The 27671-nt window shown below is 46.1% G+C and overlaps 2 protein-coding genes across 3 annotated transcripts; one reads left to right on the top strand and one right to left on the bottom strand.

The window, feature by feature from the left end:
* Nucleotides 1-54: 54 nt before the first annotated feature.
* Nucleotides 55-2782, bottom strand: tmem9 (transmembrane protein 9). 2 transcript variants are annotated; one of them, XM_047039695.1, is made up of 6 exons: nucleotides 2446-2782; nucleotides 2000-2128; nucleotides 1816-1907; nucleotides 1606-1714; nucleotides 1214-1345; nucleotides 55-381 (listed from the first exon to the last, which is right to left on the bottom strand). In XM_047039695.1, the coding sequence occupies exons 2-6, from the start codon at nucleotides 2096-2098 to the stop codon at nucleotides 241-243; spliced, it is 573 nt and encodes a 190-aa protein (XP_046895651.1). In that variant the 5' UTR covers nucleotides 2099-2128; nucleotides 2446-2782; the 3' UTR covers nucleotides 55-240. The 2 variants fall into 2 exon arrangements, with proteins under 2 accessions (XP_046895651.1, XP_046895650.1); XM_047039694.1 differs by having other exon boundaries at nucleotides 2628-2781.
* Nucleotides 2783-19462: 16680 nt separating this feature from the next.
* On the top strand, nucleotides 19463-26655 carry LOC124480666 (complement C1q-like protein 4). The gene is made up of 2 exons (XM_047040201.1): nucleotides 19463-20014; nucleotides 26476-26655. The coding sequence occupies exons 1-2, from the start codon at nucleotides 19469-19471 to the stop codon at nucleotides 26653-26655; spliced, it is 726 nt and encodes a 241-aa protein (XP_046896157.1). The 5' UTR covers nucleotides 19463-19468.
* Nucleotides 26656-27671: the final 1016 nt, after the last annotated feature.

Raw genomic sequence — 27671 nt, 5'->3', positions numbered from 1 at the left:
TAATGCCGTAAATGGCTCCTTAACATTTTTGAAACATACCCCATCATTTCATTGTTGTCGTATCCTGTACGAGCCACTAAGTACAACAGCAAATACAATGACTATTCACGACCAGGCAGGTAGGGCTTTGAAATGGTTGTGGAGAACTGAATAAACAGCAACATAAATGCCAGTTAAACACGGCCGAGTCTGGAGGTGATGACCTGCAGGTCAGGGCCACTATCTGGCTGAGGAAGCCTTCTAACTGAGCATCTTGTGACGGTCGAAAACAGTCTTGCGTTGCTCCTGAACCTGCTTCTTCCAGCGCTGCTGGGCCCCCTCCACCCTCTCCAGGACAGTGTTGGCCCTGCCCTGGGCACCCTCTGCCTGGGGGCGGATGTCCTGATGTATGCGAGAGAGAAATAGTTCCCACATGCACCTGTTCCTGTAGCCTTAAATCATTCAATCATCAATGTTTGAAGAGCATGTTAGAGAGACACACACAGAGAGAGAGAAGCAGAAAGAGAGAGAGAAGCAGAGAGACAGAGAGAAGCAGGGAGAGAAGCAGAAAGAGAGAGAGAGAAGCAGAGAGAGAAGCAGAGAGAGAAGCAGAGAGAGAGAGAGAGAGAGAGAGAGAAGCAGAGAGAGAAGCAGAGAGAGAAGCAGTGAGAGAAGCAGAAAGAGAGAGAGAGAAGCAGAGAGAGAAGCAGAAAGAGAGAGAGAGAAGCAGAGAGAGAAGCAGAGAGTGAAGCAGAAAGAGAGAGAGAGAAGCAGAGAGAGAAGCAGAGAGAGAGAGAGAGAGAAGCGGAGAGAGAAGCAGAGAGAGAAGCAGGGAGAGAAGCAGAGAGAGAAGCAGAGAGAGAAGCAGAAAGAGAGAGAGAGAAGCAGAGAGAGAAGCAGAGAGAGAAGCAGAGAGAGAAGCAGAGAGAGAAGCAGAAAGAGAGAGAGAGAAGCAAAGAGAGAAGCAGAGAGAGAAGCAGAAAGAGAGAGAGAAGCAGAGAGAGAAGCAGAGAGAGAAGCAGAGAGAAGCAGAAAGAGAGAGAGAGAAGCAGAGAGAGAAGCAGAGAGAGAAGCAGAGAGAGAAGCAGAGAGAGAAGCAGAGAGAGAAGCAGAAAGAGAAGCAGAAAGAGAGAGAGAGAAGCAGAGAAAGAAGCAGAAAGAGAAGCAGAGAGAGAAGCAGAGAGAGAAGCAGAGAGAGAAGCAGAGAGAGAAACATGGTGAACATCGAGAGTACCTCTGAGTCCTCCTCATTGTGCAGGGGCTGGGTGTAGGAGTCGTGTTTGCGGATCAGCGGCTCCACCAGCAGCAGGAAGAGCATGTAGAGCAGGAGGGAGCCCACCACTGACAGGTAGATGATGATGGTCACCTGGTGGGAGTGGTCAACCATCAAGTTCATCACCAGTCAGCACTCCTCCAAAGATCATACGTCCCGCTGTTTAAAACTCAACACCTAACTTAGCCCTCAAAACAGAACATTCTAAAGACATTAGGTCAAAATCAACACTTTAATTGCCTGTGCAAGATTGCTTGTCTGCCACAATGGAAATTTGCAAACCCCACCCACTCAAATGGTATTTGAACCAAGGGCTGGCTTCCTTTCCAGCAGGTAGGGCTGAGGTGGCCTACCTTAATGGTGTTGCTGCTACGCTCCTCATACTTGCACTCACACAGCAAGCAGTAGGCCTCCACATCATGGCCAGGCACTGGCATGGGCTCCACGACGTGAAGGCAGTTGCTGAAAACACACACGGGTCAGGGAAAAACTAATTATATTATGACTGCACTGGAGAGTTGGGATGGGTGGGGGGACTGTGGTGACACGCATGGCTAGCTTACCAGTCTTTCTGGGAGACATTCCTATTGTAGATGTGTCCTGTGATATTTCTGTACGGTGGGCAGATGCACTTGCAGCGGATATCTTCAAAACTCTGTGAATTGGATGGTAGCCTTATCAACTTTTTTTCGTAACCCAAAATGACAGTGAAAACCTTGGACGATTGGATGACGGTGACTGGCATACCTTACTTGCGTGTGCATAGGTGGCAACCTCAAGGAGAAGTACAGCCAGCGTAACTGTTAACCAATGAAAACCCGACCCTTGCTGCCTACTAGAAGACATTTTTTCCACGCAACACCTTCAGTCTTGAAGCTGGGGATGACAAATTTAAATTTGCAATATGGTCACGAGAACAAATTACTTGTTGTCCGTGTTGCAATACCTACGTTTCTGCAACCTTAATAAAGAGAATGGACACACGCGGACAAACGCACAAGGTAGCCAATGTCTGAGATATATTCATTTATAAGGTGATTCCAGATGCTCCAATATTTGGGGAGGACAGGAAGAAAACCGTTGCACTGCGTCATGTTATTTTACACTAGTCGGCAACTTATCCCTAACCTTAACACTAATCAATTATATTAATACATGGTTTAGAATTCAAAACAAGTTTACACCACACACACCCTTTGGTTTCCTTGCTTGCGAGCTAGCTTGAAGTTACTCGACTGTTATGTTAGCTTGCGGTCTCTGTCACAGATGTTACATCTTCACTCAATGCGCATTTATGAACTTTGGCTGCGAGCCATATTAGCTTCTGCAAACAAACAATACATTGTATAAGCATCCATGTTATAACGGCTCATACCACAGGAGCCTGTCGGTTTTGCTTCATAGAAGGCTGCGCAAGCTTCTTCAGTTTCACTGCAGGCAGTACGGTACCTTATCTTCTTCTTGTCTGTTATGACAAGATGCAAACAGAACTCTGCAGAGGTACACTGTCAACGCTCGACTGCCATCATCTGGACTGGTATAGAAGCGCTAGTAACATGCAAAGTTGCCTTCAGGATTAAAAGGAAAGCAGCAGTCTTTCAGTGTGACTCTCTTTCACATTCAAATACTAACACTGAAACCAGTGATTAAATACTAATCTGTTATAGATTCAGTTGATTCAGAGCCACTTCAAACACTGTCATAGGCTAGAAATATAAAGTAATAATAAAGTAATTATTACTTTATATAATAATAAAGTAATGTGCAAAAAAAAGTAGCCAATTTATGAATACCACAAATTAACTAAAACACTGTATTTTTGTGAAATCATAGTTACTATCTTTTGGATCAAATTATATCTGCATCCATGGTGGACTTGGTTATGTAACTCTCACTGCTTGACCCAATCATAGCCCCTATTTTCTCCTAATCCTGCTTTCATATCTCTCTGTATTGTAAACCACTTGCATACCTTACACAGGGCTTCATAATGAATGAATCACACACTTCAGACCCACACTGGGGACAGTAAGAAAGTGATTGCTTGTTATACTTCCACAAATCATACATTCTCCACCTACGCCTATTAAAAATGTCTGACAGCTGGTCACTGGTTCAGTAAAAAAAAAAAGAACCAGGCACTTGAGTAGGCATATGCAGTACCTGCTTGTCGTGTGGACCCTGAACACTAGAAGACTGCAGACCCAGAATGTTCTCACACATTCCTGCCTCCACCAGCTCCAGCGTCCATCAGAAGAACCTGTCGGATGCACAGTGTGGCTCTCCACACCCACAGAGAAATTAGTGTCCAGTCAAGACTGTAGCCAGTCCGCTGTGACACTCACTGGCTCTTATCGGTAGGTCAGAACTCAACGGAGGGCATTCAAAATGAAATGGAAACGCAGACTAACACTGTCACGGCCACAGCCGTGCCCCCCAATTGTTTTTGGTTTTGCCCTGCCCTAGTGTTTCCCTGTCATTGTCGTCACCTGTCTCGTTCAGTTGTCGTTAGTTTCATTGTGTTCACCTGTGTCTTGTTTGTTTCTGTGTATTTAGGTTCCTGCTTTGTGTCCAGTCTTTGTCTTAGCATTACCCTTTGTCACTGCGTGTACCCTGTCTGTTTCCTGTTTTGAGAATTAAACCTGTGTTCCTCGCTATGCCTCGGTACTCCCCTGCATTTGGGTCCAACCCCACCTCACGTCGTGACAAACACAATCTATTCTAGAATGTGTTATAGGACCTCCCATATAACGAGCATGACTGAAGGGACATCACCGGATACTTGGAACAGTAGCTAGAGAGAGCAGAGCAAGGCCAGAATCTTGTTGGACGAATGTAATTATGGAAATCGTGTATAGCATCAGGCCCCAAAAACCAATACGTATTCTTCAACGACAGCAATCAGTTTGTCCACTAAGGGGTGCTAAGAAGCCCCAAGAGCTAGTATTGAGTCTAGCAGAAATCCATCCTCTTTGAGAGCAGTAATAATAATAAATAATAATCATGTTATTTGTAATGCACTTTATATTTAGTTAAACCTCAAAGTGCTATTGTTGATATCAATATTAATAGCCATTATGTTGTGAAATAAAAAAACATTAGATGATTAATGTTCAAAACACATTCAATGCAAACCATAACAACTGTTAACACTAACATGTGTTAACACACATACACCCACAATTTGGAATTACTAGCCTGCCCTACATTATAATTACATACTCCTTTCAACTAAACCCGGGAACTAATGAGCGGGCAGAAACAATAAACACTTGAGAGTGTATTCATCTGGAAAATAGAAGAATCAGGGCTATCGAGGGACCTTTAAATTGAAAAAGAGAAAAACACAATGGCATACAAGTCGGATGCGACAGTACACCAACTGCAGCGTTACTGTAGTTCTCAGTCCACACCTCTTACTTCCCCCAAAATATAAATTTTTCTTTTTGACCTTTTTCACACCTCCTGTAGTGTCTTTCTGCACTCCTCTCTTTGTCTCTATCACGGCTTTGAGAGAACACTGCTTGAATAACAAGACAAGATCCGGGTAAGTGATATTTCCCACTAGTCTTCCCTTTGCCGCAGTGATGTATTGTGGGTACCGTTCCTATTCTAATAGACGCACGTGTTTATTGAGATGGTGGGAGGCGGCAGGTGCTGGTGGTCCGGTGACAATCCAAAGCGATAAATCACCCCCTGGTTCCGCCCTCACGAGCGTAGCCGATCACGCTCAACCGAAAAGCAATTCTGCCAACATAGGTTTGCACATTTGTCTTCATCAGCCAACTGGTGGGGGGTTGTTTCGGGTCCGGACTGAATTTGCTGGTTCCCATGGTAATCAAACATGGAGTACAGTTTTTAACTGTGTGGATTGTTTAGAGTCATGGTTCAGCTTTGGTAAGCATGGCAAGCCTTACTCATTTGTCATTTTGTGACTCAGGAAGTAACATCTGCCATTCATACTGTGTACCAAGAAAAGGTAATTACAGTAAATACACTGTAGGAAGTGGTGATATTACGCAATTATTCATTATGTACTTCAACTATTTCTAGAGGTATGACGCATCAATGTACTAATGGACTTACACTGTCACAGACCTTAAGCACTTACAGAATCACAGAACGTCAGAGCCGAGCAAGAGATGCGGTTCATGTAGAGTGCAGCCTGTTGTTGTTTCCCTTCACCTCTTCATCCATACAGACAGCTGTCAGTCCGCCAGCTGAGCCCAGGCTGGGAGAGGTGTCTGTCTGTCTGTCTGGCTGTCTGCTGTGGTGTCAGCAAGGTGAGAGCTGGCGCCCAGCCGAGACTCCCACAGCCGGGCTCCTGGGGGCCTCTGAGGGACAGAGGTTCTCAAGGAGGGGAAGTGGAGGAGTGCTGGAGCAGGGAGACTCAGCCAGACAGAACACGACATCCAGGGGCGACCATGACACATGATGGACACACCCGTGCGCGGACACGTGAGTGTGTGGAGGTAACACCACACACATACACACACACACACACAGCCCTGCTATATATTCAGATCCCGTAGCGTGATCTCACACACTCTTATATACGCTCACACACACACATATCCCTGCACACGATTCTGATCCTGTTGCATGATCTCAGAAGGACCCCAGATAAAGAGTTAAGGGGAATGCCTGCATTATAGTCCATCCTGGGCAGCCCAGAACGCTGGGCCTTCATAACGAGGGCCGCCTGCTGTTTTCGGAACGTTCAGAGATGGACCTGGGGGGGGGGGGGGGGGGGGGGGGGGGGGGGGATCTTGGAGGAGAGCTTCAGAGGGCAGTCATGGAATCCCTTTGGCAAATTTTATGGAAACAAGCAAACCTGCCAGAAATCCTCATGCATCTCACATAGGAGCCTGGAGGAGAGGTCAAAAAGATAGAGAGAGAGAGAGAGAGAGAGAGAGAGAGAGAGAGAGAGAGAGAGAGAGAGAGAGAGAAAGATCAACAGTCGAAAACAATAAAGCCAAATGAAATGAAAGGAGACGTGGATGGAGAGGTGGGTAAATAGCTGGAGGGAGGACGGAACTTTGTTGTTGGAATAAAAGGACGAGATTTCAAGCTTTGGTCTCGACAGACCAGCCTGGCGGCTTTAACAGGGTTTGGCAGCAGGGTCGATAGCCCTGACGTCCATGAACACATCCCTGGTTCCAATGACAGAACCAGCTGATCTATATATATATATACTCACCACTTCACATGAAACCCCCCAACACACACATGAAACCCATTAGGACACAGAGTCAGAGTGGGCTTGACCTTGTTTTTCAAGACACACAGGATGGATAGGCTCAATTCTTTTCCACACCAAGTGTCAAAAGGACTTGTTTGTGTAGAAGTTCTGTGCGACACCTCTTTCTGTGTCAGCCCCATCAAAGTGTTTGGATAACATGCTAAGCCATCAAAGGTCATTGAGAGTCAGGGGTCTGTTTGACAAAAGGGCTGACAGATCAAGAGAAGGCTGTCACTTCTAATCCTTCCTAGGGGAGACCGCACAGCTCTCTCCCCAGAGCCGCGGCTGGTGGGGGTCACAGTGTGTGTGTGTACGTGCTGTGTGTGTGTGTGTGTAGACGGGGCGAGGATTTCTGTCCCCTAACTGGGTCCATGTTGAGCTTCTAGCATCACGCCCCCCCCCCCCCGACTCTCCCTTCACACACACACACACACACACACACCTACACACACACACAGACACAAACCCCCCAGGTGATGGTGCATCGGATCCACCTGCTCCATCGGCCCACGTCTTTAGGCCTCCTCCTCCTCCTCCTGAGCCTCCTGCTCCAAATGCCACAGTGATTCATCCTGCTCTGCCTCCGTAGCCACCGCTATCGAACCTGGCAGCATCGTGCCTGTCCCCCCCCCCTCCCCCAGCCCAACATCCACCACCCTATAACACCTCCACAGCCAGACACAAGGAAGGGACACCGAGGCCTGGAAAGGGGCACAGCGAGGGCAGCTTGGAAGCAGGTGAGGGTGTCTGACAGGAGGAGTTGAAGCCTGGGTTGTGGTTTAGCTTGGGCTTCATCTCTGATCTGAAAAGGGGAGTGGGCAAGATACCCATTTGTGAATGGATTCAATGCGGACACACCGGGAAGTGCACACGTGCACGCACAAACAATGCATCAAAAGTGAACGTGAAAGTGCACATGCTCCCGCACAGACTGCGGGTACACTACACGCGCATCCACAACGGTGGGGAGACCGGCTGTGAATCAGCTGTAAACAAGAAGATCTTAGACCAAACTTGTCATCTCACAGCTCCGGAAATCAATAGAGCCCCCCCCTCCCCTCCTCTCTCCCTCTAATCTCCCTCACATGTACGGAGGGGCCTGGGAGGGGGGCAGGGTAGACGAGGAGGGAGGGAGGGAAGCAGGAGGGTGGAGAGGCTGGAAGACAGGGGAAAGGATGGGCTGGGCAGGGCCATGAGTGTGTGTGTGTATGTGTGTGTGAGGTTTGGACCGAGAGATTGGGGTTTGTTTAAGAAGTGGTTGTTCAATGGGAGGAAGCCCTGTTGATTGTATAAATTGAGGGCAAATGGGGTGCGAAATATTGCATTGACTAAGCACAATGGTTCTGCACTTCCCTTATCAAGCTTTGAATGTTACATTTTGGCAGTGTAAACATGGGTCTGTAACTGTTGCTGGATTTGTAATGCATCTTATCATAAAATGAGACTCTTGTTGCCTCTCTCTCTCTTTCACAGACACTCTCTCTATCTCTGTCTCTGTCTCCCACCCCCCTCCACACACACACACACCCGACCACACACACATACACTCATTTGGAATTCCACAGATCCTTTCCCTCTCCTATTAGGGAACATCTCCTTGGTCCATATTAATTCTCTCTCTTTCTCTCCCTCTCGCCATTTCTCTCTCTCCCTTCTTCCCTAAGTAGTACACGGCTACCCCACCCTGTTTAACACCCTCCATCATGCCTCTGTCTCTCCCCCTCTATTGACTTTATCAACAGGCTCGGTCTTAACTGGGAGAGGAGCGGAGGAGGATTTTGACAGAGACAGAAGAAGAAAGAAAGAAGGAGAGAGGGGCGGGGAGATAGAGAGACGGAGGTGGATAAAGGGAGGTGTGTAAGGTAAGGAAGAGAGACTCAGCGCTGGGGAGAGTAAGACACAAGGACAGTGCAAAAGAGAGAGAGGGAGAGAGAAAGAGAGCGGGAGAGGTGGGGTTAGGGGGAGACGCTCCACTGCCTGGCTGACAAACAGAGGGTCCCTCCAGAGTCCGCCAGATGAGAGAGGGAGGGAAAAAAGGGAGCAGGGCGAGGGAGGAGGAGGAGAGTTTGATGTGGGCAGTCATGCCCCTCCACCCACCGCCCCCCACCCTCCCCCCAGCCCCTCGCCCCACGCCCCCTCTCTCTTCCTCTCTCTTCTTCCCCAACAGAAAATCTATGCCGGCTTTCTTAGTATTCCTCCCATCCCTTCTGTGAGGACTCTGTGGAGGGAAGCGGAGACAAGCGGACTGCTACCCAGGCTCAGCCCAGCCGTGTGGGATGCCGGCTGGGAGGGAGGGCTTGTGAGAGTTGCTTATATAGGGCTGACAGGACAGACAGGAGGCCCAGACGCCTGAAAGCCCCCGCCAGGGACACGGTGTTGTGGCTGGAAGGATGGAACACTGGAGACAGGAGAAGTCCTTCCTGTCAAGGTCTGCTTCAACCCTCAGCTGCTGCTCCAGAACGCCACTGTACTGTACTGTAACTGCATGGTCTCACACTAAACTGATCTGAAATGACAAACATATAGATGGATAGATAGATTGATGGATGGATAGATGGATGGATGGATAGATGGATCGATGGATAGATGGATAGATGGGTAGATGGATAGATGGATGGATGCTGTAGAAAGGACAACACCCCACACAGTCAGACAGCCCGGTGCCAAGCATCACTGACACTCATTCATTCTTCCCACCACAGTGACAACCTACACACACATAACCCACCACCCCTCGACCACCACCCCACGACCACCACCCCACGACCCCTCCCATCACCTCTACGATGTTACTTCTCAACCAGACTCACAAACGCTTAGTGTCCGACTCCTCTCCCAGCTTCTCTCCACCCAAAAGTGTCTCTTCTATCACCTTGAGCCTGGTCGTCATGCTTCTGTTATCGTTTCTAAAGGTCACAGTGTGTGGCCACTGTCATTACCTGTCACTCTCCAGGCCCTCCTGCACTCCTCAAGACGCTCCTCTGTCATGCATTTCATTCCCGGGCTTTGGAAGACAGATCAAAGTGCCATCCTTAGTTGGGCTTTGAAGGTTAGGAGCGGAGAGGGGAAGTGATCCCACTGCAGAATGAGTCCTGTGTGTGTGTGTGTTCAAGGAGAAGGAAAGGAGAAGATGTAGAGAATGTGGGTAACGGAAAAAGAGAGAAAGGATGGGAGGAAGGAAGGAAGTAAGGAAGGCATGGAGGCTGCCCTCGATGGAACATAGTATCATTAAGTGATTCAGTAAATCAGACAGTCTGCCGGTTACTATTACAGTTTCAAGTGAAGTTGGGTCTATGTGTATCAAAGGATCCATCACTCTCAAGTCTTTGGAGGAAAGCGATCGTTTTTTCAACACTTGGTCTGAGACTAATCAACAGTCAGCAGTTGGTTTTCCGGTGAATAGTAAGAATGTATTTTGTCATTAGGGACATGAATACATACAGAGTGATCTTGCACTCTGAATACAGGAAATTGATACAGAACCATGATGTAAATGAACAGTTCACAGCAGTCCACAAATGAGTGTAGTGAAAACGAGGCACAGAGGTACAAAACCTGTTTGCTGCCGAAGGCATCATAACAAGGGGGAAAAATGGACAAAATCAAAGAAAGACAAATGCTGTAGCTTCTCTCATTCCAAGTTTGGTCTGGGCGAAAACTAACAAAAATAATCACCTTGAATCACTTGTGTTTTTGTTTTGTTTGTTTGTTTGTTTCTTTGAGCGGCGTGAGGGTGACAGGAGACAGACAGACAGGTTAAGAGACAGCAAACACAGGTGTGGCGTTTTGATCAGCGGGGAGGGGAGGCTTGATTACAGCAAACTTTAATCAGATCGAATCAATTATTCATGTTCAGGGGCCTAGCGAGCTGATTTGGAAAATGCCCTCTCTCTGACAGTGGCAGGATGAATAATTCACATGCATTTACACAAAGAACTCCATCCAGCCTACCTGATCAGTCAGTTACAAAACATTATGCAACAGGGAAATATGTCTCCTGATAAACGCTATCTGTCACCTCTGAAAATAAAATGCCAAGCAGAGGTATGAAAGATATCATATGGGTATGCTTTAGTTTGACTGTACTGAGAGGGACAAACTACGTTTTTAGGATCATTTGATTCCTTGGGTACCTGAGGCGAGCATTCGAAACACAGCAACAGGTCTTGTACATATTTAATGAGGGAGAGAGTTAAAAAAAAACGAATGCCTCCTTTAATTAATCTTTTAAGTTATATTATTATCTGTAAGTGATTAGAGGCAGGATTTTGCACACTGCCCATTTATTGTTCAGGATCCTCATAATAAATAGAATTTAGATGAATAAGCAAAGAGGCAGATTAAATGCAGCCATAAAACACCCACGCAGTGCCTTTAAAAGCGGTCTATCACAGAGACCGGGCCGGCCAGACAACTGAGGACACGGGGCTGCAAAAGTCGTTCTAACTGTGAACTTATTGCTGTGGAGAGGAGGAAGAAGAGAGAGAGAGAGAGAGAGAGAGAGAGAGAGAGAGAGAGAGAGAGAGAGAACGAGAGCGAGAGCGAGAGAGAGAGAGGGGTAGGGGAGGAGGAATAGAGGGGAGGAAAAGGGAATTGTGTCAAGACGACCAGACAGAAAGGGGGAGATAGATAGACGGCAGGGAGGAAAAAAAGGAGAAAGTGTAATTCTTGGGGCCACAATTTATCGAGAAATCCCTGACAGCCAGTGACCATAAGTCACCCAATAATCGCTCTCAATAATTTACAGAGATCCCTCATGTCCTGCTCGCCTTCCCCCTGCCCTTGTAGCACATCGCTAAGACAGCAGGTCAGAACACTGTCTATTGACACACCCCTCGTCAATTTCAGTCAGAGTTAACTAGGTGACCTTTATTAACAAAACAAAAAGCACAAAAAAAATGAAACAAAACATCACGTTGGAGAGGACTTTGTGGCGAAAACAGAACACAACATTCATGTTCTTCCAGCATCTTTACTGATCCTGTATCTCCACGTCTGCATTAATGAGGCTCAACAACTGACATCGCCATGGGAACGCCCCACTGCATCCCCGAACCACAATTCACTTTGGTTCTCCAACATTCCATTAAATCGTTCGACATTGTGAGAGTCGAATACGGTTGAGGATATAAAGAGTGCCTTGCTAAACATCTTTGACATCTGTGCTCACATGGTAACAGATAGCAGACACGTTGAGCACGGCTGCATTTCACCAGCACGGATTGATAGCCACAGTGTGAATATAAATCCTGTAATAAAGGGAATGAGAGAAATGAAGAGGATACAGGAATCCTTAGCGGTTCACATTTAAGGTGAACACAAGGTCAATGGAAAGGGTGCTAGGAAAATGAACCAACCAACATTATTTATAGAACTCGCAGGAGGAGCTGAGAAATGGACGTCCATAATTGGGATCCTTCATCAGTCGTACACACAAGGACAATTCTAGACAAAGGGGAACGAGAACAATGAGGAACCCAACCACTGGGAGACAAGCCTATATCTATTACTGCAATCAGCTCAGTGGAAATGATGAATGAACACGCTAAGTATAATAGACCCAACATTCACAGAGCGTGTCAACATCTAGTGCTGGTGTTTTGAGTTGGACAGTCCACACGTCCCACTGGCGTGCCTGTCATGGTCAGGCTGAAGAGAAGTGATGACCGCTCTGGGTGGATGACTCAGTGTCTCGCTTTGACTGATGGAAAGGTAGAGAGCGTCTGCACAGACAGAACGACAGATCCATTTTTCTCTCTCTGTCCTCTATCTCTCCATGTCCCCCCCTGTCATGTGTTGAAGATGATCTTAATCACTATCCTCGGATGGAATATTGGGACACTTTCTCTCCTGAACTGATTTTCTGTTCTACTGCCAATTCTGGAGGATTGGTGTTTGTCCACGATGTATCACCCAGTCTCCGTTTCTTTCTCTCTCTCTCTCAATCTGTCCACATCTCTTTGATCTGCTGTGGGGGGGCTCTTCGTGATTTGTGAAAGTGTGTGTGTGTTTGTGTTTGTATGTGTCAACGCAGGGATAAACATCCATGTGGGGACGCTCTCAAAATGTCATTGTTTTGTTGAGTTCTATTTTACGACACAGTTTATACAGTGTGTGGACGGAGCCTCCCCCCCTGGAGGGCGGGGGGCTTTGTCATGCCTAGAATCTGGAACAGTAAATATGAGGTATATATGTGTGTGTCTGTGTGTGTGTCTGTGTGTGTGTCTGTGTGTGTGTCTGTGGGGGGGTCTAAGGGACCGTTTTCTGTCATCACTTTAGAAGGTTGCGACCCCAGAGCACAGGGTGGCGCTGAGCTGCTAAATTATTCAGGCAGAGCGTCTCAACCCCTCCCCTCTCGGGAGAAGGCGGTGGTGTGAATGCTGGGAGATGACTTACTGACATTTGCACATGAAAATCGGTCTTTGTTTCACACACACACCCACACACACACAAACACACACACACACGTGCACACACATGCCCCCACCCCCCAAAACACCAACTCTGATTACGGAAAACTGTGGTGGGACCCTGGTGTAAAGATGGTGCTAGAGTGTTCAGTGGTGGTCGTGCTGGTGTAAATACATTTACATTTAGCAGATGCTCTTATCCAGAGTGACTTACAATAAGTACAGGGACATTCCCCCGAGGCAAGTAGGGTGAAGTGCCTTGCCCAAGGACACAACGTCATTTGGCACGGCCAGGAATCAAACCGGCAACCTTCTGATTACTAGCCCGACTCCCTCACCGCTCAGCCACCTGACTCCCTAGCAGTGCAATCAGAGGGCTCCTCCCATTATGACATGCCACTGTCACCTGACAGAAACACTGTACCTCGCAAAAGCTGAAGCGTTGCATTATTGTCCACTCCATACTTGTTTCTCTTCAAAAACAAATCTAGTATATACTGTACATTCAACTTTCAGGCAGCATCCCAATAAGTCCTATTCGTCTTTGAGATATGTGTCTATTTTTAAATGCAGTGGCTCTTGTAAATGTAGGCTACGTCCCAAAAATGTCAATAGTTGGTAAATAATGTTAAAGAGGAGTATAAATTCTCCTCGGTTATTCAGAGGAGCTGGACAGGACAGGAGGGAGGGTCTGGCTCATAAATCAACTCAATGGGGTCAAGGGGTGTCCAACTCAGACATGAGCAGAAATGTGATTTCACTCATGGGAATAGTTTCTCGTCAGTCCTATGGATACAAAGGAATGTGCATATTGATTATACTTCATACTTGGTATAATAATCTTACCCCTTGAGCTCCAAAAAACGAGACAGATTGTTCATTTTGAGTTGAGCCATGAAAAAAAGGGCTACCTGAGGTCTCCTTATTTTCTCTTTTTCATATTAACTTTTTACTATGAACTTCTCAATTTGAACGTACCATTAATGGTCCATTGTAGTATTTATTTCACCTCAGTACCCTGAACCATTTATCTATTGGTTTCTCTTAATTTTCAGTCATTCTCCTCTGAAGCACAATTTGTCACCTAAACAAAGGGTGCAAATGGCTTTCTTTAGGAAAGCAAAAATAAGCCAATACCAGGACTTCATCATTTGACAGCACCAGCCCATATTCATTTCCTGTGACACAACATTATACAAGCTTCACGTGCTTATCTGTATCTTTGTACATGTGGAAGAAATCAAGGATTTTCTGTGTGATTACAGTATGCTAATCAAACTCAATAAATCAGATTTTGCCTAATTTATCTGTTCATGTACTCTGTCTTTCAATTCATTTATATGCATGTGCTCCTACTGTAAACTACATTTTGTTCTGATGAAAGTCAGGTCTATAATGCTGTGTTTGCCCTGATTGAAAATGACAAACACCTGTAGGCTGTATGTTCTCTGTGTTTTTCTTTATTCACTATACATTAAACCCCACTCACTGGCCTTCAGGCCTCAGAGAGACTATACTACTACTGTACCACTGTCTGTTTCAGCTGGTCAGTTTTCTTGTCGATGTGTAAGTGAATTCTCACTCCAATCAACTGGTTGTCTGATACTCCTAAACCGCAAACATTATCTGATTGTCACACTGTTGTAATGTGACAGACAACAATTTCCACAACATCCTGTCGATGCTGGGTTACTGATTCATGAGCATTACATATATGAGTGACTTTATTATCATGAATGCCATTTCCATACTCATCCCTGTATCTAAAACTGTTGTTCCATGTGCCCTGAAAATAAATGTAAAACAAAAAAGTATTCATTTCAAGCTGTCAGCTGCGGTTCCTGAAGCAATTAAAATTGAAAAGATTTGGTTTTAATCTTGGGAGTCTTCAAAGAAAATGAAGGCGGCGCCACCGAAGAAAGAGAGAGAGAGACAAAAGTGGAGAGAGCGAACATTCCTTAGTATGCTTGACCATGTTTCTGGGCTGGGTAGTGGAGGAGCCCAAAGGATAACTGGACACACCGCGGGCAGGATGGAGGGAGGGAGAGAGATTGTGTGTGAGAGAGAGGGTGGAGCATTGGACAGATGACAAATTGTGATTAATAAATGTGGTCCGGGATGGCAGTGTGGAGCGCTGTTATTAATAGAGAGAATTAGAACGGCTGTGCAACTCAATCTGCACACTGTCACTCTGCATCAGGTTCCATAATCAGAGCCTAATGAAACAGCACCAGGATGTAGACACATCCACACACACGCACACAAACACACACACACACACATACACACGTACACACACATACTACTATGTACAATTAAGTGAGCTGCTTCAAGCATATGGAAATAGATGAGGCATGACACTGTACAGTGTGTGTGTACAATGCATAAGCACATTAGGATAGGGCCACACACACCTTAATGGCATTTCAGCACTACACAGCATTAACATCAACGCTCGTTTTTTATTTGGATTTTTTAAACTTTTGTTCGGAATATTATGTTCTCTTCATCTCTATTTTGAGCCACCTAGACGAGGTTGTTCCTTTCTTTGGTAACTTAGCTCTTCTGCTCCTACAATCGTTATATTGAGTAACATCTCTCATTTTGGACCATCCCCATACAACCCTGTAGAATCCTATGTATCCTAATGACCTCCACATTGATTCACACTGAGGCTCTCCCCATGAAAATGGATGGGGTTTTAATAGTTAGAACTCTGTTGCTGTTAACTGGAGGGAAGATGCATCTGTGGCCCGAGGAAACGGTGGTCCCAGAGCTGTGAGCTGCCTCCAGGGGCCCCAACACCAGCTCTCACAACTGGACACTAACTGATTTTCCCACACAGATACTAAACAGTGGTGTTGTCCACTTGATGTGTAGGCAGATGACAATTCCCCCACAAGGATTTCCTGAATGCCCACCATAAAATGTGCGCTATTACGTGGGTGCAGGGCAGGATGGGTGGGGGGCTTGGTAAACTGACAGTATATCTACTTTGTTATACTAGAAACGGCAAACCACATACACTTCTAACCAGGACTTCTGAATGATTGGTAAAGGATGAGGGATGTGGTATAATATCTTGATTGTATACAAAAAAGCAATTTATTTGTATAAACATGTGTAGGTGTCAGGTGATGGTCACACAAACATTGACTACAAGAATTAGGTAAGCATGAATAAGTTCTGACTGCCTGACTTCTAGGAGAGAGAAAAGAGAGAGAGAAAAGAGAGAGAGAAAAGAGAGAGAGAAAGAGAGAAAGAGAGAAAGAGAGAAAGAGAGAGAGAGTTGCTCGGCCTATCACAAAATACGATGATAAGCAAACAACTCAAATCGGGCCTTGCAGACATCACAGTAAAAATTGAAAGTCTCGTAACCTGTTTGTTACCGGATATCATGGGAGCGTGCCACTGAGCCACACTCTCAAATGACTCATCAACACATCCTCAACAACCCTCCTCTCTACTGAAAAACACAGAGCCCCAGCACCCATCGCAGGTATGCAGAAGAAGACGAGAGAAAAGGGACAGCTCACAGACATGCGCATATTTCAATGTTAATCAGCTCAGTAATATTTTAACAGGCACTAAAAATCCAATTCTGAGTTTATTGCCTCTGACTACTGGCAATGATTATCCGTCCTGTCGAGGCTTAGACTGCTTTGGAGCTATGCACAATCTGAATGGCTTCAACAGCACAGTGTGACCGACCCTCAAAGTAAGTCTGACACACCATTTAACTCATCCCAGTGTCGGACGGCGGTCCTTCTCTCGTTCTACACAGCTCCCAGTGGAGCTCACCTGTCTCCTTCCTTCAGTCTTCCCCTGTTCTTCTGTCATCCCACCCCCAACCAAATCCAACTCATCCTTCGACAGTTTCTACCTTCCACAACCACGAGGCCACGTCTCGCTCGTTTTATTTTCTTTCTTGGTGATCGCCGTCATTCATTCGCCTGACAGTGGTCACATGCAGAGCTGAAACATTGATGAAAAGGAGTAATCAATGTGTACTGTCCCTCTGCCTCCAGCACATTCATTAAAGTTGAAACATGCATATTTATGATCACACCTGTCACAGAGATGACAGTATGCTGCAAATATAGGAGGCGATACAGTAATATTATAATAAATAATCAAATAAATGTGTCCAAGCGTGTGTGAGTTGGTGTGTTGAAGAGAGAGAGAGAGAGAGAGAGAGAGAGAGAGAGAGAGAGAGAGAGAGAGAGAGAGAGAGAGAGAGAGAGAGAGAGAGAGAGAGAGAGTTGAGAAGGGATTAGGCCCGGGACAAAGAGCAGTACCCCGTGTCTCGTACTATAATGATGCCTGATGGAGGCGGAAAGTCACAGATAATGGTCTCTACTGGTTTTGTCTTGGGTTATACGTTGTTAACTTAAACTTTATATTGCCCTCGCTTCCTCCTGTCTTCTTACCATCAAACGGGTCACATAAATAGTCCCACTATATTGTAAGGGTTACAGGTGGAATAAACACAGTAGGCAGAGTAGGTTGAAATGTTGTTGAGCTGGAAACAGAAATTAAAAAAAAGAAAGAAATAATACAATATTTCCACGTTTGGAAATTATAGGTAGCATATCCCCTTCCTTTTACACTACGAAAAGATAGATACCAGAAAGAGAGAGAGAGAGAGAGAGAGAGAGAGAGAGAGAGAGAGAGAGAGAGAGAGAGAGAGAGAGAGAGAGAGAGAGAGAGAGAGAGAGAGAGAGAGAGAGAGAGAGGCTACAAGAGTTGTATGGTGAACTCGCTCACTTGCTTGGTAGGGAGAGAGGACGCATCACATTTCAACACTTATCTGGATGCAGACTGGGACTTGTGAAAACAAACGAGTCAGACGAAACCTAGTATTTACAAGTTGTTGGAAACAGAAAAGTTACCTGGAGCTATTTCTTGAACTTACCCTTAGCCTATATATTTTTTTTGTTACTATTGGGAAAAAAACATTTTGCTTACCTGTGGAGAGAGGTGAATCAGATTTTCTCTGTTCTGTCTTGCAGTGCACAATTACGCACACACATCGCCTCTAATTCCGCACGCAACAATCCTGGGGTCGTTTTCTCAGGTATGCTCAGCGATATATTCCCGCACTTAATGAATTTGTGGTAAAAACGTAAAGATCATTTTGTTGTAACATTAGCAGATATTTTTTATATCAGTGTATTATTAGGACAGACGGTGAGTGACTCATTTTCTGTAGTTACGCTGTATGACCATTTTACTATTGCTGTACGTTACTGAAAACAATGACTTTAGGCTACATTAAATCTTTATTTGTAACTTTCCTAAATGTGAGGTTAGTCTGTATGGGATAAATGTACTATGGGCTATGCCTAAATGTGAATATCAAAAAATAAAAGCGGATCAAATTATATAGAGGATTTTGTCTTGTAAAGGCTATACTTTGTTTATCCTGCTACCGTTAAGTGTTTTTTGTTAAGGTGATGTATAACTTTCAATGCGTTCTTGACTGGAGTTGACTGTTTATCTCGTGCACCAGACATCAACTAATCGTAATCATAGTTCACAATGCATAAATCATGTCACATATGTCACATAAATCATGTTTAAAAATGTGTTTTCTCAAAAACTTTGCAGGTTCTGTTGATGCAAGGAAAGGAATATCCTGTACCTGAACATTGATAAAGATGATGTTGGTTCCAAGACACTGACACCAGTTTCGATGCGGACACCCAATAAATGAAGGCGATTGAAATGATTCTGACAGGAAGGGACCTCTAAGCATTGACTTCTTTCTACCTGGAGCCATGGCAAAGTCTGTGGAGAGACATATCCATGAAGTGAGAGTCTGAGAGTCTGTCTTCAGTAGGAGCCTTTCACATAAGAAGTATTCAACGTCACTGACAGCAACAAGATTCATTTCTTTCATTTGATAAAAAACTAAAACATTTTATTCTGATTTTTGGCACCTGCCACAGTATCTGCTTTTTCTTAACCTCCTTCTCTTTGTTAGTTCTGGTTGATGTTTAAAAAGAAGACGTGTTTTTTAAAGTGAAGACAAACGGAAATGAAATGAACTATGTTTTCTACAACCCACCCAACACAAATAAGATCCCATTTCTGTCTTAACATACAACACAATAGTGTCTGAATATTCCATATTCACACCTGATAAGAGAACAAATAAGTCATTCCAGTTCCCTCCCTTGTTGTTCTTTTCCCTTTGTTCTGTTTCTCTCACCCTGTCATCAGCTCTCAGAGACAGCCATCTTAAGTTGAACCATTTTATGATATGATTACCCCTCGTGCTTTTCGGTCAGGTCTTGCTTCTGAGTTTTCAAAGCAGACAATACTCTGAGTCACTGCCTAGTCTAACGTCAACCTATTGGCACACAGTGCCTGTCGCTTCAAATCAAAAACCAAAACCTTCTCAACACACTCCTTTCCTTCTTTCATCCTTTAGTTTCTCTCTCAGCAGACTCCATCCTGGCCGGCACTATTCCACCCAAAGGGGAGGAAGACTTTCTGACGCTGGCCGCCTCGCGGCTCAGCCGCCGGAAGCGTGTCATAGGGGCTGCAGTGGGCGTGGCCATGGTCCTAGTGCTCTTGGTGGCCATCCCCCTGTTGGTCCACACGACCAAAGGGGGAAGTGCTGGAAGTGGAGGAACCCATTATGAGATGCTGGGTAGCTGCAGGATGGTGTGCGACCCCTACACCACCTCCCAAACTGGCCAGGAGCTGAGTGCTGTGTCACCTCCACCACCGGATTATGCTGGGAGAAAGACAAAGGCAGGATTCCGAGGGCCCCCAGGGATCCCCGGACCCCAGGGAGCTAAAGGCCCCCCAGGAGAGAGGGGTAAGCCAGGTCCACAGGGCCCCCCAGGTCCAGGGTCCGGAGGCTACGTGCCCTCCTTGTACAGCCCCAAGATAGCCTTCTATGCCGGGCTGCGCAAACAGCACGAGGGCAGCGAGGTGCTCAAGTTTGATGACGTGGTCACCAATGTGGGCAACTACTATGAGCCCACCACTGGCAAGTTCACCTGCCCCCTGCCTGGCATCTACTACTTCACCTACCACGTACTCATGAGGGGCGGAGATGGCACCAGCATGTGGGCCGACCTGAGGAAGAACGGACAGGTCAGTTCCAGTGTTTGTGTAGAGTGTGTGTGTGTGTGTGTGTTTGTTTGTTTGTACCGTACTCCTCCCTCAGTTTTGATCACCCTCTCCAAACTTCCAGTCGCCTTTGCTACATTGAACACTTTGAATTCACAGCATTCACTACTTAGTAGCGCCCAGAGAGCAAAGGAATAAAATAAAGATAGTCTCCCTCATTAAAGTGAAGTCATGCTTTACACTTGAAAATCACAGCTACAAATATTTGCATTCCCACATGCACTGTGGAAAATGACAAGTGGCAGAAGGCCGGCAGTCGCTGGCAAAGAAACAGTCTAATTAGGAAGTATCATACACAGTGCTTGATTATCGCCTAAAACATAAACTGAAAAAAAAAGAGTGAAGGGAGAAATGTCTGTCACAGTGTCGACCAGTCAGTTTACACCCCAGATATAAATAAATAACGAAGGTAAAATTGACAGGCTGATCATCCACTCCTTCTCTCCCCAGACACTAATTAAAGACAGTGGGGACTGCAATGAGGAAGGAGAAAGAGGAGAGGTGGAATAAATCCCAGAGATTTCATTTGAGGGCTCCAATTCATGAACATTTTCATCTTCTCTCATTGCGTACACACACCCACCCAAAGGATTCGCCACGCGCAAACACACAGTTGCAAAGTAACCGCCACGCAATCATTGCGTTCGCAACACAGATGCACTCGCGCCATGTCACGCGAGACCATTGATGCAGAAACAAAACCGTCACCTGGACGTTTGAGTGAGATCACAGAGGTAGATCCCAGAGGCAACAATCTGTATTTAAAATAATGGGTACCCTGATGTCCTCTATTGTCATTCAAGCCACTCGCCCTGTTAAATCATTCATAACTCCTGGATTGGATCCCCCTCAACACAGGGCCCTCTGCCTCTCTGTTCCTTGTTCATTGATTCCCCATTAATTATCTTTTCACTCAACTCAATTATTTAATTTCACCCAGGTCAATCTCTTACCAATCAGGTGGACCCATTTAACACACCGCCTCGTGGCCAAGACACTTCACAGGACCATGCCTGAACGGTCCTAACTGAGCTGGTGGTGGGCTCAGATGAAAATGTGCAATATGGTTTTCCAGTTCTGGGTGGTTCTAAGGCCCTCCAGCTGAGGAGCACACTGCCTGAGGCGGTTTGAAGTGTCAGGCTTCTGCAGATATGCGCAAAATATGCTCTGCAGCCTAATGCATTTTATTTCTGTCTTCAGAATTAAAAGCTGCATTTTCCTTCGACACAGGTGAATCCACCTGCGTCAGTAAGACTAGTGTGCTCTTCATTGTAGCTTTGTAAGCACCTTAATAGCAGGATGAATAAGAATGAATTTTAGAATAAGAGGTTGGTGATTGGTGAAAGATTTATTTTCAAATGGAACTATATTTTCACGTGCAATTATTCTCTATAGAACTGCAAAAAAGCACTATTTCACTGTTACTGTATGTCTTCTAGGCCTCGGGTCAATTGCAGATAGAGAGATTACAATTTTATGTAAATGTGAATAGTGAGAAAGACAGTGAGATAGACCGACAGATACCTAGAGAGATCTCGCTAATGAAGGGAGAAAATGAGAGAGAGAGAGAGAGAGAGAGAGAGAGAGAGAGAGAGAGAGAGAACATGACAAGGACACGCCGAGAGAAACGCGTCCGCGAGAGGGGTGGCAAAAGAAGACACGTTAGTTGACAGAGGATCAAGGGGAGAAGAGGAAGATAGATGGTTTAATAGAGGTCTGGAGACAGTGGTCCGGGAGTGACGAGGCATCGGGGAGACTGGTGTGAGAACCAGCGTGACATCAGCTCACAAGACAGATGGACACCCGCTCAACGTGTCAGGGCTTGACTCGAGAGCGAGATCTCTGGGGGGGAAGCAGAGAATGGATCTAGACGTTGTGTCTGTGTACCAATTCCAAACGTCTGTTTCAGATGTAAAATCCGCCTCCTCCTTCATGGTGGGACCCCAGTGGATGTGTGTGTTCCTCCAAGGGGAGTCTTCCTTTTTTCATGGAGCTCCACCTGGATTTGTTAAAATCCTTTCATTCGACGGCATTTCGTTCCTTTTTTCTGACTGGTTCCCCTCTATGACTGATAAACGGTTCACCCATAGTTTATGCGTTGTGGATGCGTGGCTGCTATGTGGTTGCCGTGCAGTCGAACAAGGGGGGTAGGATAGTGACAGGTGATGTGGTTATGGTCCAGTGGCCTCAGCCTGATGGTCCTGAGAGTAGATCTCAAGCCGTCACAACTTGACGACACGACGGCTTGTGACTCCGTGCCTCCGTTCCCTATTACCATCAGTAAATCTCTCATGTGTAATGTCGACGCTCACCCGCGCTAAAATCGCCTGGAAATGACAGCCTGTAAAGAATCATTTGTGATTGCGGGGTTTACATTACGCTTAAACCGTTATGGCTCAATTAGTGATATAATGCATACATACTTCCTCTGATGATCTAACAGTCATTTGACCAAGAGGAGTATAAACGTACTGCCTACTGCCCTTACAGCCACTGTGTGTGTCATATCATGCATAATCAGCCTCGTTCAAATCTCGTCTGAGATATATGATGTGGACGTGTGGTACTTGGTATTCCACAACACTCACACAATTGTTATTAGACAAAGGTCTATGGGGCTATGCTAATATAGCCATGCTTTATAAAATACCCTGACAGGTAATGTGTCACAGGTATTTTTCAACCTAGTGTCCCTCATTAACTTGTGTGGGGTTATTTATTGAACCATTAAGTTATAGTCTTATATCACTCCTATGATGTATATGATATGTTGTCCTATGATGTATATGATGTATATGATATCCTGAATACAAAGTGCAAAGTGGACTAAAGTAAAGTAAACAGATATTATTACCTTGGCTCTGATTTAATCTTTCTCCTTGGTGCCACTGTCATAGGCTCTTTTAATAGATCGAATGAAAGGTCAAGTTATTTCACATGCTAGCGCTAAAATGTCATCTCCTTCTCTGTAATGACCAGCACCTGTATGAACTCTTTGTACAGTGACATGGATAGGCCAGAGCAAACGAAAACAATTATAATGAGCCTTTTACAGGATATAGAAAGGTCTACACTGCCTTTCTCTGCGTGTTTCAGATTATTTGCTCAGATAGAAGCTAACAAGTAGCTACTCTGCATGAAAGAGATATTTTTCCATTTGACGTGATTAAAACCAAGACTGCTTTGTGTTGTATGCCACAGCAACTGTTTAGAACAGTAGTCATTTTTGAGAATAAGTTCCGATGTGCTGGTCGCTTGTTGTCTTAGTAACATTGTGGGCCCCTAGGCGAGAGTAAACCTATTCAATAAATATTCTATTTCCTCTGCCTTCGGTTCGGCCCCTCTCTCCCTCCATGGCTATGTGCCGTGGTCCCCTAGGTAAGTTTAACAGCTACTTTTCTATTGTCTCCGCTCTAAGAGGTCAGTATATCACAGCGAATGAATCCTGTCAGTTTTATTACCAGTGGAGCAACGGCGCCGCAGATAAAAACAAGAGTTCATATACCCTCACACATCTCCCCGGTCTCACAAAATATCCTCGCTTGATCAGTTTGTTACTCTAGTACCCCTCCTCCTTCCCAGCCCTCAGGCCCTTATTTTTCTGTCTTTCCCCCACCCCCCCACAACTACTCTTGCGGTTTTCTTCTTGTACCCCCCCTCCACCCCTCTATCACCTCCCCGTACCCCCTTTCCCTCCGCAACCCCGTCCGCCCCCCTCTCCTGTGGCCCCTCCAGGCAGGGCTGACTGGAAGCCCTGTAATGAAGGGGCCCAGCCCGACACAGAGACAGCCCCAGGCAAGGCCCCGGGGGGAGGGGGGGTTGCGGGGGGCGGAGCACGCTCAGTAAACCCCAACTCCCTCCTCAATCCTTTAGCACTCTAACCAGCCAAAAGCCCCCTCAGCCCCCTTAGCCCCCTCAGCCCCCCCAGCCCCAGGATGAGCTCAGTATGCTGGCTTCCTGCCTTCATGGTTCATATGGAGCTGGCTCTGCTGTGGCTAAATCCATATCTGCTGTCTGCTCTCCCTAATCACACCACGTCTCCCACACATGCCTGTCAGGCCCGTATTTCAGCAGGCAAACCACCACAACTTGCCACCCATCCCATATCCTTACATCTATGGTAAACCACCAAATCAAATAAAACAACTGTTCACTAGTGAACAGAAGGAAACACAACACAACATGCAGCAACATGGACCCTCATAATGGCAGCGCCTTAAAAGTTCCGTAGGGCTATTTACGCTATTTAGAAATGAAAAGTGCCACCTGGATCTTTCTGAATTGCGCCTGGGGGCATAAAATAAGAAAAACAAATTGTTTACGCAGTTGGACCAAAATAATGAGCAGAATGACATATGGGAGACATCAATGGGATGTCACAGCAACAGCATCAATGTCAGAGGCAGGGTTGATGCTAATGCTACAGGGGCTGATGCTAATGCTACAGGGGCTGTATCACCACCGACAGGGATCCAGAGCTAATCTTTAGGAATGACAATGAATGGTTGTTATTTGGGTATCGGGAGAAAATATCAGACTAGAGAGGATACACTGTATTTCCTTTTTTGCAGTACTGTTAGCAAGCACACCTCCATTTTGATGACCAAAGGAAAACTTTCTAAGGAGGAAGGAGTGAATCTCTGACCCTGTGACTTGGCTTTCATACTTCTAAGTGCAACAAGCCTGAATGTAGCAACAGAACCCAAAGAATCTCAGCTCTAATGAAGGCAGACAACCAGACTGTAGCCTGAGCTATAAGCTCCGGTCAGTACAGTTTCTCCACTGTGATACCCCAGGAGACTGACCACCCCGCACCCCTAATCAATCTGCTTTAGACAGGGCAGGGAGGGACACGCTTACCCGCCGTCCACCGACCAAGCTCCATGTCGGATGTGGGATCCGTGACCTGCATCTCATTTCACACAGACATACAGACTGACCAGCCTGATGGAAAATAACAGGAGTATCGACGAATGCCACTGAACAGCAGTTGTTTCATCCAGGAGAAAAAGAAAAAAATATGTTCAAAGTTTATGATTATTTTCCACCGTCTGTCTAAGCCTTGAACATATCGGGGATATTAATATCACACACTGGGGTGATGGAGGATGAGCCAAAGTGAAGGGGGGGTGTCATGCTGGTGGTTGAGTTGCCGGTCATATTCTCGGCGTGTCAGGGATGCGCCGGGGCCGTGACAGAGATGGAGTGCTCGCAGTGTGGGGCGACGCTGAGCCCAGATGCAAGGCCACCGATGTCTGACATGTGTCGGAAGATTGGAGATGCTCCACGGGCCAATTCGTATATTCATCATGTATGACATTTTGGGCATGTGGAACAGTGACATATTCCACAAGTGGACTCGGTGTTGAAGCTGGAATGGATATACGATACGTGAATATCAAAAATGAATGCAGAAAAAGGCACGTTAAATTAAGTAGGACGTATCTGATCAAATCACAAACGACTGATAAAGAAATTGGATGGGGAGTTAACATTTAGCCAGCAGAAGGTTCACACAGATCCAAACAACACATTAGGAATTCAAGTCAGGCCGCAGTAAATCTCTATTCCTGTTCAACTGTAAGTCAATCTGGGCATGTGTGTGTGCGTACGTGTCCACATGAGTAAACCCAATTAAACGTGTTAACAAACAAGTAAATATCCACTCCCGTCGCTCGATACTGGCCCGCCTTGCCGAGGGCAGGCCAATGTGAAGCTGTCTGTCCAGGACACAGCTACTCGATATCGTGCATATCGAGCTGAGCTAAAATCATAAGCAACAGGTCAATAGGGAGGGAAAGCTACTGTTGCCGCTACCCAGACTCCTCTCTCCTCACCCCCCGCCCTCACGCCCCCCCCCCCCCCCCTCCCAGGGGAACCTGTGTCCCTCGTGAGCCTATCCCATGTGAGCCACCCAATCAGCCTTCCCTCTCGACCCACTGATCCATCGTCTCAGGGCCTCCAGGAGCCGGCCGATCAATACGCAGGCCGTGTGCTTGTGTACGCAATCTAACAAGAGGTCAAAGTTTTGCGTGCCAATCCATCTGTTTATCCTGCGGTGCAGATGTGCAGGCGATGGCGTACAGGTTAACCTGACAGCCTGCCGGAGGCTGAAGACAGGAAGGGCAGATCAAGCTTCATCTGTGTGGCTTCTTTTTGCACTGGGAATGAATGGGAGATTGGGAGGCGGGGGGTGTGGGTGTTGTAGTTCAGAGAATGAGAACGTTTAGCAAGGGAGGTAAGGGTGAACAATGAGAGTGGATGCGTGAGTGGGTAGGGTAGATGTTGTAATGATCAGACTGGTTGCATGAAGAGGGTGCGTGAACCACAGCTGACATTTCTATGGGGTTCATACGCCTTGTTGTCCTTCTCGTAACTATCGGCATCTCTTTCCACTGTGTGTGCGGTGTGTGTGCGTGCGACAGGTAAGAGCCAGCGCCATTGCCCAGGATGCCGATCAGAATTACGACTACGCCTCCAACAGCGTGATCCTGCACCTGGACGTGGGAGACGAGGTGTGTGTGCAGCTGGACGGAGGGAAGGTGCACGGGGGGAACACCAACAAATACAGCACCTTCTCTGGCTTCCTCATTTACCCAGACTGACCCTCCCACATCCTCATCGCGACGAGAGAGACTGGTGGGTGCTGAGGGCAGGCAACTCCCACCCCTTCCCCCCTCACCCCTCCACCCCGACCGCCAACACACACTCAATTACATAAACATCTCTCTTCTGATCTCTGTCGTCACAGAAACACAACTCACGGAAAGGATGGAAGTGTGAAAAGATGCCAACTGAATGAGTGTCTTGGAAAGTAGCGTCTCGTGGTGCGCTTTGAGGTGTTTGTGTACTGGCCACTGTGGTGTGTCTGTGTGTACATAGGGAATGCAGAGATGGCATATCATCAGTGAAATAATAGCAGAATTGTGATAGACATATAAACAACATGTTCTGTTTGTAACATTACTAGACATAATGTGTTAAATACTGTAAATAAGGCGATCGTCCGTTTGGTTCTAAATGTGTACAGCCTGATGTTGAACAATAGGACGGCATGAGTTAAGACCATGACCCGCAAAAACGAGTTTAAAGCCAACAACCATTCAACTGTCTTCAACAAAGGTCTCCGTCGTCCCTACCATCTCAATTTCACCCTTAACAAAGAGACCCTTTCCACCCATGAACCATCTCCAAATAAAATACCCTGCTGTTTCACAAGGATATTCCTACTGTGCTTCAAAATAAAAGTTGTTCCATACCAAGATGGGGGATGCATGAAACATGTAACAACACAGGGGGTTGGCCTTCAGCTTTAACCACACCAAGAGGCTGCTGGGATAGTGAAGACCCCTGCACATCCCCAACATGAAACACAACCCAGAGCAAACCACGCGCAACAACACTGACCTTAAACACATGTGGATCCACACACACTTATGCAAACGACAATATGCATGCATCGAAATATACACAAACACACACCAATTGCAAAAATGCAGGTTTCGTCTCTATAAGTGTGCCAAATTGCAGTAATGTTGTCTGGGTTTTGGGTTCAATTCAAACTGTGATTTAACTAATCAATCATTTAACCAAGCCTCTACCAAAAGAATTATAACTTGTG

Source organism: Hypomesus transpacificus, chromosome 18, assembly GCF_021917145.1.
Source record: "Hypomesus transpacificus isolate Combined female chromosome 18, fHypTra1, whole genome shotgun sequence".
Classification (NCBI taxonomy): Eukaryota; Metazoa; Chordata; class Actinopteri; order Osmeriformes; family Osmeridae; genus Hypomesus; species Hypomesus transpacificus.
Note: the sequence above shows the minus strand (reverse complement) of the source record. Positions and strands in the feature narration are given on the sequence as shown.

Coding starts and splice junctions, on each gene's coding strand:
- tmem9 (XM_047039695.1), bottom strand. CDS start 2,098: ATGTCTTCTAGTAGGCAGCAAGGGTCGGGTTTTCATTGGTTAACAGTT. Junction 1,908..1,999: donor CCTATGCACACGCAAGTAAG/GTATGCCAGTCA, acceptor TCCAATTCACAG/AGTTTTGAAGATATCCGCTG. Junction 1,346..1,605: donor GTAGCAGCAACACCATTAAG/GTAGGCCACCTC, acceptor CACTCCCACCAG/GTGACCATCATCATCTACCT.
- LOC124480666 (XM_047040201.1), top strand. CDS start 19,469: ATGGTCCTAGTGCTCTTGGTGGCCATCCCCCTGTTGGTCCACACGACC. Junction 20,015..26,475: donor ACCTGAGGAAGAACGGACAG/GTCAGTTCCAGT, acceptor TGCGTGCGACAG/GTAAGAGCCAGCGCCATTGC.